Source organism: Zeus faber (assembly GCF_960531495.2).
Source record: "Zeus faber genome assembly, chromosome: 14".
Taxonomy (NCBI): Eukaryota; Metazoa; Chordata; class Actinopteri; order Zeiformes; family Zeidae; genus Zeus; species Zeus faber.
This window is the reverse complement of record NC_137200.1, coordinates 8,403,713-8,416,620: the sequence shown is the minus strand read 5'-3', so window position 1 is coordinate 8,416,620 and position 12,908 is coordinate 8,403,713. Positions and strand designations below refer to the sequence as shown.

General features: G+C 42.5%; 1 protein-coding gene across 1 annotated transcript in view; it reads right to left on the bottom strand.

Annotated features, from left to right (window-relative positions):
* The window catches only part of mcama (melanoma cell adhesion molecule a), a gene marked incomplete at its 3' end in the record, with an annotated part of 93,000 nt that extends 80,463 nt beyond the window's left edge, over positions 1–12,537 (bottom strand). The window contains exon 1 of the mRNA XM_080014210.1: positions 12,448–12,537. Within this exon, the coding sequence (XP_079870336.1) occupies positions 12,448–12,514 (67 nt within the window). The 5' untranslated portion in view covers positions 12,515–12,537. The remainder of the gene's footprint in view (positions 1–12,447) is intronic.
* Between the last annotated feature and the right edge of the window lie 371 nt (positions 12,538–12,908).

The following is a 12,908-nucleotide window of genomic DNA, read 5'->3' as shown; positions in this document are numbered from 1 at the left end:
AAGCCTCTTACTTCTTTCATTTAAAGAAGTGTTTTGAATTAACTACTTGACCACATTATTTAGCGGAAAATGCATTACTGCATATCTCAGAGCTATCTGAACAAACTAACTATAGGTCAGTCAATTTATCTCAAAAGAAAAAATATGATGGCTCAACAAGCCAAAGCAGAATGAACTGCAGAGTTTTTTTTAAGAGAGGGGTTAAGAGGTGCATACCTCAACCATAAATACAACCAGTGAAATGTGACTCTTAAGGCAGCAAACTGCTGACATGTTATTAAGTCAAGTCAGGTATTAGGGATTCAAGGAGACCTATTATGCTCCTTTTCAACAAGTTAATATGGGTCTCTGAGGTCTCCAAAACATGTTTTTGAAGTTTTTTGCTGAAAATACCACTCAGATTATGTATTCTAGCCATTCTAACATGCCTCTAAACCATCCTGTTCCAGTACGGTCTGTTTCCTCTTGAAGCCCCTAGTTCTGTGAGCCAACATGATTTGAGCCTAACTTCCGCGTTCTATTGTATTTAGTCTGTAAACTTTCCCTGATTTCATCTTATCAGTCCACCAAAATCTGTTTCTGAACAAATTTGAATATTTACTCATATTAGATCTACAAGGCCTCATTTAAAAGTTAGTTTGGACTTTCGTTGCCACGCTCCAAGCTTGTGGGGGACACCGCACCTTGGGAACCTTTGTTTCTTTCAATTAGTGAACCTCGGAAAATGAAATAAAATGTTATTAAATAGATAAAATGAATTAATCTACGGTAAAACAGTCAACTTTTATTGGTTTTGTTTGTAGAAACGCACAGCGGATGGGATTGAGTAGTTGATCATATAAAGAAATCCACGACCAGCTGACGTCAGCTCGTGCAGAGAATAGAAAAATCCTTTGGAAACCGAGCATTCAAAATCTGAGCGTGTTGCTAACAGCGATTACTTTGTCATTCGTTAACCTCATTATTTGACACTTTGGCCACGTCTAATATGAACATCCGAAATTGTAACATTATATATGACAAAAAATAAGGAAAAGCATAATAAGTCCCCTTAAAGTCAAGTCAAAAACAAGTCAAACAACCCTGAAAAACAAACTAAATAATTTAAGAGCGAATGCTGGTCCATGAATGCTTTGAGTTTCCATCGAATAGTCAGCACTTTGGCTCCATATGTGAGTTATATAGTTTAAAAACAAACTGCAGCTGAAATGCAGCTCTGGCATTGCAGAGCGACATCTTGGAAAGCTTCGGACGCGTCTGGCATTCACACAACAAGCCCAACAAGACCGGTATGTGAGCTGTCTATGTGCGGTTTCCCAAATCACCCTGCTGCGTCCTCCTTTCAATCTGCTGCCCGGGCCCGTCTTTGATTATAATCACGCTCTGATGGGGTTTTTAAGCAGTGATTTACAGAAGAAACAGCCCACAAAAACAAAATGTGTCTTTGAGTCTAGGCATGCAATTGACAGTTATGTAAACATGGTGCGAAACAGAGTTTGTTCCTCTGCGGCATTTAACAGGAACCCGCAAGATATTCCAAAACTCATTACAATGACTCTCCCGCTCCAAGAGGTTGTGTTGGGTAATCCACACTGGAAAGCTTATGACCAACAAACCAACGACAAGTGGGATGAGGTGAAAAGCGGCTTGCTTGATTATTTCCGATTCTCTCTCAACTTCTCTTCTCAGTCAGTCCACTGTGTAATAAAGTGCCGTTTCCGACACTTTCCGACATATTACTGAAAAGACTGTGTACTGAGTGTTACAAAACAAACAAATAAAAAAGAAAAAATCCATTCTTTGAAATGTATCACACCGCATCACCGAGCCATCATCAACCTGTAAAAATTCAGTCTGGACCACTTTTGTCAAAGTTTATTAAATCCAGATCAAGCAATACAATAATGGCACTCCCTGACGGTCCATCCAAGCTTGTATGGGAGCCAGAGATGAGGAGAGCAGAGACTGAACACCACACCCCCTTTCGGCAAAAAGAACAGAACCTGCTGCAACAATTACGTTAATCCTAAAAGGCCATATTTTTTCACATATTCTATTTCCTCCATTTTCTCAAGATAATGAGATAAATGCTTTGGAGATCATTGCAGGATTGGAAACCTATCATTCTGTGTAGCGATCCACAGTTCTTAATTACATATGCAGACGGTGATAAAGTAAGTTTGACATTTAGACCGTGGTCAAGTTAGCTCGATATTTAGGTATTTAACAGATATTCGGAGCGGCTGCCCGCTTCCCCGGAATGAGCTGCTGCTTTACAGACAGCTGCAGCGCTGCAAGTCAGCCGCTGTTTCAATGGCATATTAGGGAGTGTCTAGAAGTTACATGATCCACTTTCAAAAGTGCAATAACCCGTGGACTAGAATACATTTAGAACAACAATCACATTTAAAACGTTTTAATATGAATGAGACATCAAATAAGCTCTGCGGTTTCACTCCAGCCTTTCCTTTTCAAAATAAAAGTTCCACAGTTCCCCCATGTGTTATACGTATATGCTTCAGAACTAATCTACTGTATATGTTGCACAGCCTTTCAATTTAAAAATTTAAGTTCAGTGTAATATGACAGTATAATACAGATAAACAGTAATAAACAATAAGGAATAGTGCAACGCACAAGGCAGTAGCAGTAAAAACACTGTTAAAATGAACAATGATTTGAGGATTGCGATATCGTTGCCAGAGTAGCAACATATGGGTGGGTAAAGACTGCACGGAGCGCAACCAAGTGTCAGTCTCACTCCCCATTCCTCTTGTCGTGGCACACCCTTGGGACACACTTAAACCACGGATGCTCTCGCTAAACAAATACCTGCCTCATGAGCCCACAAAGTCAACACCAATTTAAATTTGCGAAGCCCCGGGGGAGCAGCGATAAAGTTGATGGAGAATTGCTTCCGTAATTCTGTTTTCTACCAGGGATTTGGTGTTTTCTGGGTTCATGGACCAGAGAACTCAGGGTGGATTGGTCTGAAGACACCACTGTCCTCACTGTGACCTCTACAGTCCAACTGCTATTGATAGAAGGTAGACATACACTTCACTTTCTTAGGATGCTGCAAGAGTAAAAGAAATACAGCAATTCACTTTTACCGCAAACCAAACCAAGTTTCCCAAACATACAAATATGGAGGAGATGATTTTGTCATGTCCAGCACACGACAAAATCATCACATTCTTTTTTAAGTTGGAACAACATCATCGGATCTCAAGGTGGATGGAATGTGGAGGCTGAAGACCATATTGAAGCGTTAGTAGCCGTGGAGCACACGACTCGACCCTCTGCAACTATAGCGTCCTGCTGCAAGGCTTTAAGTGGAACTAGGTGAATGTGTATGCGCATGAAGATTTAACAGTAACACATTTCATTCAATCGATCATTAAGGAATAGAAATAAAATGGGCCAAACACAGACGGTGTTGATGGCATACACCATTAGAGAGGTGCTTGCGCTCCCCAAGAGACTCTCTTTTGCCCCCTGGGTCAGTATGAATATTCATAGCAATATGTGGCCCCTGCATGCAAAACCGCCTTCACTCCTTCAAAGACCTTCTACATTTTATCCGGTACTCATTATCATTAGACTCCACATGTTAATGTATTGTGAGGGGGGCGGGTGTGACAGGTGGCTGGCGCGGTGCCAGTGATAACATAATGCCACCTTCAGTATTTCATTTGTTTAAGAGGTTCAAAGGAGTCATGTGGCAGTCAAACATACTGGCTCCCACAGTGTAAGCAGCTAAGTAAAGACATATCAATATAGCACCTTTCCAAAACAAAGACAATTGTCAAAATTCTAATCAGGGTGAAAGACGACACTTAGGTGAGGGCATGCCGAGGCCGACTCCATCGTGAATTAGCAGCATTTTGTTTTCAGATTTAAAGGTGTTTTTTAATAGAGAGAGAGAAGAAATTCTGTTCAGCGAATCCATCAACTTGTTCTGTGATCTCAGTTCAAATTTGGCAGGACAACAATCTGACGATACGTGTGGTAGAGCTGAAAAATTGAATGTTTATGTTTAATTTACATACCCCTACTACGTCTAACCTGAATTAGATGTTTCTGAGTTCACAATAAAATTGGAAGTTTGTTACAGAGCAGAAAAACAGACGCTACTTGAAAAACGAAGTGTCAGGACATGGAATTCCATCGAGATGAAGGACATACAGTATATACTTAGGCTGTCCCCTGAAAGTCGACGAGTCAACTGAGATTCCTCAAGTCGAGCAGTCGTTTTTTAGGTTTTTTTTGTCAGTCATTGTGCATTAGGAAAACAGGATAAAACAGAGAAGATTACAAAATGCACAGGGATAAAATTTAAATGGAAAATTATAAATAAGGGGAATCATAAATACCTTTTTATATGTGTGAATCGTCCGACTCCCGATCGCTGTGCCCCATTCCCCGAAATATAACTAAGAAACAGTGTGGCGTTGGGGCACGGAGGAACAGGACATGATTCATAGACTCGTTAAGATTATTTTCAGCGCATAACGCATGGAGGGGGGGTGATGGGGGACAGAGTCACGGAGAAAGTGTCCCCATTACGCATTTCGTTCCATACTGTTCCATACGCACTTCTTTTGTTCAATCAGGAGACGTAAACTTAATGAACCTACAGGCATACATTTGAGATGTACCTCAACAGGATTGCCACTTCCATAGCTTCATATTTAGTCACTCACCTGCTTTGGCTGACAGAGCCAAGACTGATAAAAGTTTTAAAAAGCTTATGTTGAAGGGACATGAACTTATTTTCGAGGGAATTCCGATAACATGATACTGGGATAGTGAGTCATCAGTTGGACTGGCAGTTTGACATAAACCCCAGGCGAAAATGGGAAACCAGACCACCTGACATTCCACAGGACAATGGTGTGGTTTGAGGGGGTGTTCTGAGCTAAGCGGACACAGGGGCCGTTTGAATAGTTCAGTGAAGAAACACACGGCGTATCAGTTGCAAGAAGTTCACCCTTTTTGATACTGGGTTGAAATCCCAAACTAATGACGTGGGGCTTTGGTTACATTTCACATGGCGCAGAACACCTTAGGCATGTACTGTCTTCTGGTAACACTGAGGATACCTCGGCTTTGATGCAGCCTCCTAAAGCAGGAGTGTCAAACTCAATCACAGAAGGGGCCATATTAAAAAAGCATAAATAATATGCGGGTCAGACACATTCACACCCACATTCAGTACAATTACATACTATTCATAGAATTTTGCCACGCGCCGGATGTGGCCCACAGGCCTTGAGTTTGACCTGTCTCATAAAGGATAGTTTTACTTACCAATTTTACGATAAAGGTCATACAGTGCTTATACATACAAGGCTTTTTTCAAGAAAAAAGCACTACAAATTTACTCTTACTGTATAAACCCTTTGTTTCATATTTTGCTCACTGAGGCTGACGAGAACCCACTCATAATGAACAGTAACAGGATGTTGCCTCAGTTATTTTGCGGATTCCATCTGTGTTTTAAGATGATATATTTCAGGTTTTCGGTGCAATTTCATGTCTTCCAGTTTTTGGCAAAACTGGAAGACGTGTTTTTTCCCTGGTGGTCTTCTCCACCTTACAAAGGGACGATCTGATACTCGATAGAGCACTTAATCCCCTTGTAGGCAGTTACTATCACCCAGCTTTGTGAGGGCAGAACCAACCATAATCAAAAAACAAACAGGGTTGGTTGAAAAACAAGGTCAGAATGATCGATTCTGTCCAACTTCTAACATTTACATCTGACATTCTAACACAGGTTTCCCCCTTTGTTCAACATCACACAACCTTTTCTGCTACAATAAAAAAAAAAAGGCAACAGTGGTTGTCCTCGGGCTTAATCGATTGAGGAAAAAATGGTAAAGAAAATAATAATTTTGGGAAAGAGATGGAGAGGGCACATGGGGGAGGTGTAGGGGGACAAAACCATAGGAGACGACGGGAATGTCAGATCGAGATGGAGAGGAGACGTAGGAGGAGGGTAAAAAAAACATTGTGGTATACAATTCTGTGTGTAACGTGAGCTCTGCACATCAATGGCCCAAGATCTGCCACTCCCAACAGATTGAACGTCAGGTGTGTGTGTGTGGAGCTACTCGCTAATCTGTGTTTACAAAGCAAGACAGAGAGAGAGAGAGGGAGAGGGAGAGGGAGAGAGTTGGAGAGGTGGGCATTTTGAAGGAGACAGCATTAAGCTCTGGGTCTCATCGGGACCCCGTGGTGTTGACGGGATGTGTGCCAAGCCCTGGATCGCGGCCCAAGAGAGTGCCATGTGTCCCACAGATGGGACCACCTAAACACGAAGGGACCGTACAGATGGTCAAGATTTTTCGTTTTTTCTTTTCCTGTGGACAATTTTGACGTGAATGGCAAAATTTCACTTAAGACTGCATTGTTTGCAATTGATAGATTTATAGAAATAAATGACAAGCACTCGTTCCTCATAAAACCTGAAAAGAAGCACAATTGCCATGCTGGACAGGAAATACTATCTGAAAGATTTATGGTATTCATTTACTTTACCGTGAAAACAGAAGTGACTGCAGAGAATATAAAGAATCCTATATGACTATTAATGGACTATAAAAAGGTTCAGCCGCTGAAGGTCCAAAGTTTGAGATATTTATTCCTTATAAAGGGCACACTCTTCAACATCACTCACACCATTACTTCGGTAGAACGAAACCAAACACCAAACCAACACACAAAACCGACACCAAAGCCAAAAGAAAAAATTCTTTGTGATGCTGCAGGCGTGGTTTTCTGCCAGAGAGTGTGGTTCGCCCCCTAATAGAGTTTAGGGCCCTGGCACAACGCCACTGTGAATTCTCCAAGACCCCCCCCCCCCCCCCCCATGGCTGGGTTTCTCTCACAGGTAATTGCTAGTGTGACGTCTCCCAGACTGACTTTAGCCAAACAACCATCTCCCAGTCCTCCAAAAAAAAAGAGGTGCTTTATTCTCGAAGGAAAATTTCTCTCTCTGTATAGATTTTTCTCTGTGGCTCCCTGAATAGAAGAAGCTAAGATTCAAGAAGGCTTTTCTTTGGCAGTTCTCTGGCACCAAGGGAGATAGAGCATAGATGGAGGAAGTTCCCTCCAAAAAAAAAAAGGGGGGGGTAAGCCGAACCTGCCCGCCTCAGACGGAGGAGGCCGTTTGATATCAAATCCCACTCGAACATCAATGACCTGCAGACTGCTGATCTGTTCTGTATGCATGGTAAAAAGCCTTTATCTGTTCAGGGCTGGATGTCTGCCCGTCCACTGCCAGAGAAACAAGCAAGGGCTTTGATTTTCTCTTACTAAAATGCCTGTGTTACATCTACAGCGTAAACATGATCCAAGCGCCCATCAGAAAAATCACCTTGAAAGACAGAACAGAAAAAACTGATATTTAAAAAAGAATCCTGTCTTGGATAGAGGTTATTTTCCAAGGCTACTGCTGACGGAGTGTCTTCGTTCGCTGATCTTCTCCAATCTCGTCAGCGATCAAACAGTCCGGGACGATTACGAAGCTCAATGTTTTAATCCTCAACTTAAAATTGTGGGGGTTATACGGACCACTCTCCACTGCGCAAGTCATCTCATGTCATCATTGTTTAAACCAGGGGTGTCAAACTCCTTCAAAGTCCTGCAAGTAATTCTGTTTCACTTCAAACCTATACATGTGTGTTAAAGAAGTAATCTGTATTAAATTAAATTTGTAAAAAACACCCTGCATTCTTAATCGTGCCTTATTCCAAATCGTTTTAACTTGTCAGATACACATACACTGTGGTAGTTTAGCTTGTTAGCTTGAGCAGCTGGTAGTGACAGGTGAGACCCACTGCAATAATAGTTTGGTTTAGTTGTTGGCAATAAACCTGGTACTAAACCCCCGACGGCTTGACGGCTCAGTTTACACAGACGAGACGGGCCAGGACTAAGTACATAAGTAGAACCTGTCTTATCACATTTGATTCAGGTTGTTTCAAAATAACAGTCCCTTTGTCTGTTTGCAGCAGCAGTTTGCCAGCAGCAGACCCCTCTGCTCTTATGTCCCTCAAGGAAACAACCTGAATCGTAGGAGCAATACCAAGACATTATATGACTCAATATTCTGTACACTACCATGAAAGCCAAAGGAGGTAAAAAAAATCGATGTGTAAGACAGTCCTATGCCTGGATTAATTTTATTTATGGATGGGTTGGCTTCAAAGCAGGACAAATGTTATTTCATTAAGTGTCTTCAAGGTGAATTACTAGGCAGGTCCATGTTGAACAGGGTCTGTTTGAAAGGCCTCTTAAGGCAGTCAAGGTCTTTACTGGCAGTCAAAGCGGTCTAATCCAAAAACCGACAGCTTTACCCGACCCCCCAAAGGAGGTAAAGGGGGTAGATGGGGATTTAGCCGTGGTAACCCAATTAAGATAAGGTCAGGGAGAATTAAAAAAACAACAAGGAATTAAGAGGTAAAATACAGAAACATTTAGGCCAGAGTGAGTCTTGTTCCTTTTTGAGGCGGAAAAAGAGAGGTGGTAGAGGAGTGGGATTTGGGGTATGGCCGTGGCCCTGTGAGGGGCTCATATCCAACACAAGTGCACTTCAGCTAGTTCGGTGAAGATTAATGAAGAGGCTTCACATGACAGTTGAAGGGTTGACCACAATGCCTACTAGGGCAATTATTGACATCTCTGCTAATTCCTCGGTCATTGCCACGAAGAGCGTCAAGCTTAAAGCAGAACAAGGGAACCATTCAGCGCTCCCTCCTGATGCGAGACTCAACTGCTGTCGGTTTATGTGTTGTGAAACCATCTTCTGAAACCATCTTTCAACTCCTTGTATCAATAGCTATGTTTTGACCTGATGATTATGATACGTAAGCAAGTAAGTAATTTCCCGCACAGCCGTATGATCATTTCCAGGTGGTGGACCATCCAGTTAAGTACACCAGCCGCTAAAGATCGTACATTCTGGAAGGCCTCCCAATCTTGTGTAATGTTGTGCTTGGAGCTCGGTTAAGAAGCGAGTTCCAACACTAATGGTTTAAAGTTACACACACACACACACATTTGCTCACAAAAAAATCATTGCATTCAGCTTTAAATATGCAGGGGTGCATGACAAAAGTGCCCACAGTTCTTACTGCAAGTGTTGTCTACTCAGCGCTGCCGCTGAGGACGAAGGGGTGAGTAGGTGTGGCGGAGAAGTCAGTTGTGCACACCAAACATCAATATGCCAGAACTTAGCTCAGATTTTAGAGTCCCCGACACAATTTCGAGATCTTTAGGGAAATCACAAGGAAATCTTTTGTCTTTATGTCTTAGGTTCCTACAGTGTATGTTAGAATCCAAAGATGTGTGATCACCTGTGATCACCCATCAGTAACGTAACATGCTGTGAGCTCTCAATAACTAGGCTGCAATACATTGTAAGAGAAGACAGAGAATAACACGGCTATAGGCTACAGCGTAACACTATATATTATCGATAGAAGTAAGTTATGCAGCACCGATGCCCATCAACAACTGGTTGCCGACCACTCTCAATTCATTCAGTTAGACTTCAGCCAGTGAACAATTCAATTCAACAAGTCAATACGAAGACTTGATCCACAGCTAGACGTCAAGATGCTGGTGTCAGCGCACGTGACACAGGTAAACAACATTGCTGGTGTCAGCGCACCAATAATAAACAGAACAAAAACAGCATTTTAAGAGCAATTTTAATTATCCTGCCGGTTTGGATCCCAAAAATGCCCAACCCGACTCAGCTCCAGGTTTCTTTCGCCTCAGGGTACTAGGGTACATATGTATTACACCCATAGCATCAATCCTTCTCTGTGTAAAAGCTATGAACAATCTTCTGTCCCTTCTTTTGGTGAGATTTACAAGATTTATTGTTTGACCCCCATCACTCAAAGGAAAGCTTTGAAAGGTTATACAGTGAAGACACAAAATGCTGCCATTTTGTTAGCGAGGGCTCAGCCTTTTAAAGTTGACGTGATAACGTGGCGTGACAGTGGTTTGTGCAATTCACAAAGAACATACATAAGAAATGATACATACTCTCCAATCGTAGGACCCATTTTCACCTTGCATTGAAAGGCGATCTGTATCCAGATACGTTATCTGGCTAATGACATCCAATCACAGGACTTTGCATAAACATTCAAGTTCTTGATTCTGCCCGCATTGTGATCAGATCTCAGCATGCAAATTAGCAGGGCTGTACCCGACTCAGAATTTTGAGAGCTGGCATAAAACGGGCATTATTTAGGCAATATGACCCGTTTCTGACTTGCAATAAGATTAAGATATCCATGCAGTGTTAATTGACGAAGCAATGCTACTTTAAATATATATATTTTTTCTGCAATAAGAGAGCAGCAACGAAAACTGACATTTTATGCAGCAGTTGCAGCCCCCATGAATGCCACTGCATCAAATCGCTCTCTGTGAGTCGTTTGGGCGCAGGGCGTCACGAGAAAAAAAGTAAGTAGTAGTACTCACTGGAACGACAGGGGGCAGTGGAGAAAAAAATGCCCAGTGGAGTAAGTAGTAATAGCAGAAGCAGACGGAGGCTTCAGGAAGAACGACAAAGGCTACGCGTATGTCGATGCTAAGGAGGAAACGTGTTTATTGTCGCTCAAAACGGATGCTGCGTTCAGATGGAACACGGTAGAACGGGAATGGCATAACGCCACTTTCTGAACGGCATGGGGGTGAGGGAAAAAAACCTGGAGCAAGGGGGAGGTACGAAAACCAAACAAGCGATATGTTACTCTGGTGATTACTCCCAAAAAAAAATATTAGACTAAATTCTTTGGTGTCTTATTATATACAGGTACTCCTCACTTAACCGGTTCCCTTCCTACAAGCAGGTCATTAAGCGAATTGGTCGGTAAGCGAGGACCCGCCCCCTTACCGTTATTTCAGTCTTGGGAGATTGCGAACGCTAGTGTAGTGAATACTGACCGACTGCAGGAACGAGACTGAGACTGAGAACGGGTGATGCGCGATCCCGCACGCCATGGTATTGTACGCAGCGTACCATCCAGACTGGTCAGAGAGCTGGTCGTAAGTCCGAACGGTCGTTAAACAGGTAGGTCGTTAAGTGAGGAGTACCTGAATAAGAGTTTTAGTAATGTTTAGTCATTTTATTAGCCTCTTGTCCATATCTGCGCCAGACTTGAGATCTGCTATGTAACATCCAGCTTATTCCGACTCGGGAGCACGGAGAGTTTAAATATTTCGCTCGCACAAAGACGGGTCGTAAATATTCGCGCATGCGATGACCAGCTCAGCGAGTCTTGCCTCGAACTTCTCCATTTTGAAATTTGATGAATGAAATGAGGAGAAACGCCCCTCCCGCCAAATCACAAAATCTCAGAGCTGGTGCCGCCCCCTGGCGACGTCATTAGCTTTTATTTTATCGATTAATCGACAATTGTTTGTTAAGGTTAACAACTATCGACTCAGGAAACTCCTTTACATTTGCATCCCTAGTCCTGCGTGCATATTTCCTTATCCAGATAATAACCTAGATACAGAGCGCATGTTAATGCCAGGTGTAAGTGGGGAAATAATGTACAATTACAACAAAAGGCTGTGTCGAATCAAATGTTCTCTTTAACACATGCGCTAAATCTTGTAGTGTGTGTCCTACTCTGCGGCGAGCCAAGTTGAAAGAGCGCGACGCCGCCTTTTGGAAGTCGTTTGAAAGTCGTCAGGTGTGTATACCTGCCATGGGCAGACGGCGTTTCTGGCCGAAACATGCACACGCAGCTGGACGCGGCCAGACAAAAAAAAGGTGTGAGGCGTGGGGAGGTCATTTCATCCAGCATTTAAATGACGGAAACAGAAATATCCGTATATATTATAATATATCTACATATGGATGTATTATTATTATTATTATCATTATTATTATGTTCAACAACAACAGATGAACAAACGCGCAAAGACAAACAAAGCGACGGTCAGCGGCGAGTGTCACGATTCACGTGTGGAGGGACTCGTGGAGCTGGATAATTAGGCTTCTAACTCAAGCAAAAAAAAGCGACACGCACAAAATTCAACTTCTGACGCGGGGCAAAGCGGAACCTTTTATCGTGGAAAATCAACGGAACGCGTTGAACCGTTAGTAATGACGTAATAACTAAACAAAAAAAAAATAACGCCGCATTAATACGCGGCAATTCGGGGGGTGGGGGGGGGGGTTTGTCGGTTAGAAAACGTTCAAAATAAAGATTTTAAAAAAATAATAACTTCAATTAATTCGAAACGACAACAACAACAACACGCTGCACGTTTTCCAACAGCAAAGCCCATTCGGCACAGCATCCAAGTGAAACCCGCACCGAAACTTGTGAAAACGTGGGGAAACATTTGTTGTTGTTGTTGTTGTTGCTGCTGTTGTTGTTGTTGTTGTGTTGTTTCCCAACTCACCCTTGCGTCCTTGGAAAGACACGCAGATAAACAGCAGCCACGTAAAGGTGTTCTGGGGGAAAGCCATCTCTTTTCCTGCCCACTCCGCTTTTAACTTGCAGCCCGGGATCCTCGGGGTTTGGTGTGAGAGGTGGTGGCGTGGAGGCGGTGGGAGCGGATCTGGAGGAGGAGGAGGAGGAGAGAGAGGGGGGGGGCATATTGGATTGGGTCATTGTATCAACTAAGAAAAAAAAAAGAAGCAAAAAAAAAAAAATGAGGAAACATAAACCAAATAAAACTTTCTCAAGGTTTTCCGCCTCCAAATCTATACCATGATTCTCAATGTCAGTCCTATTAGTAATTACCTCCACCACCATCAGATTTCGCACAGTAATAATATACACTACACCCACTGTGGGGAATGTGACAATCAGTAAGATTATTCTGTGAAAACAAAAAAAAAACCCTATAATTCATACTTT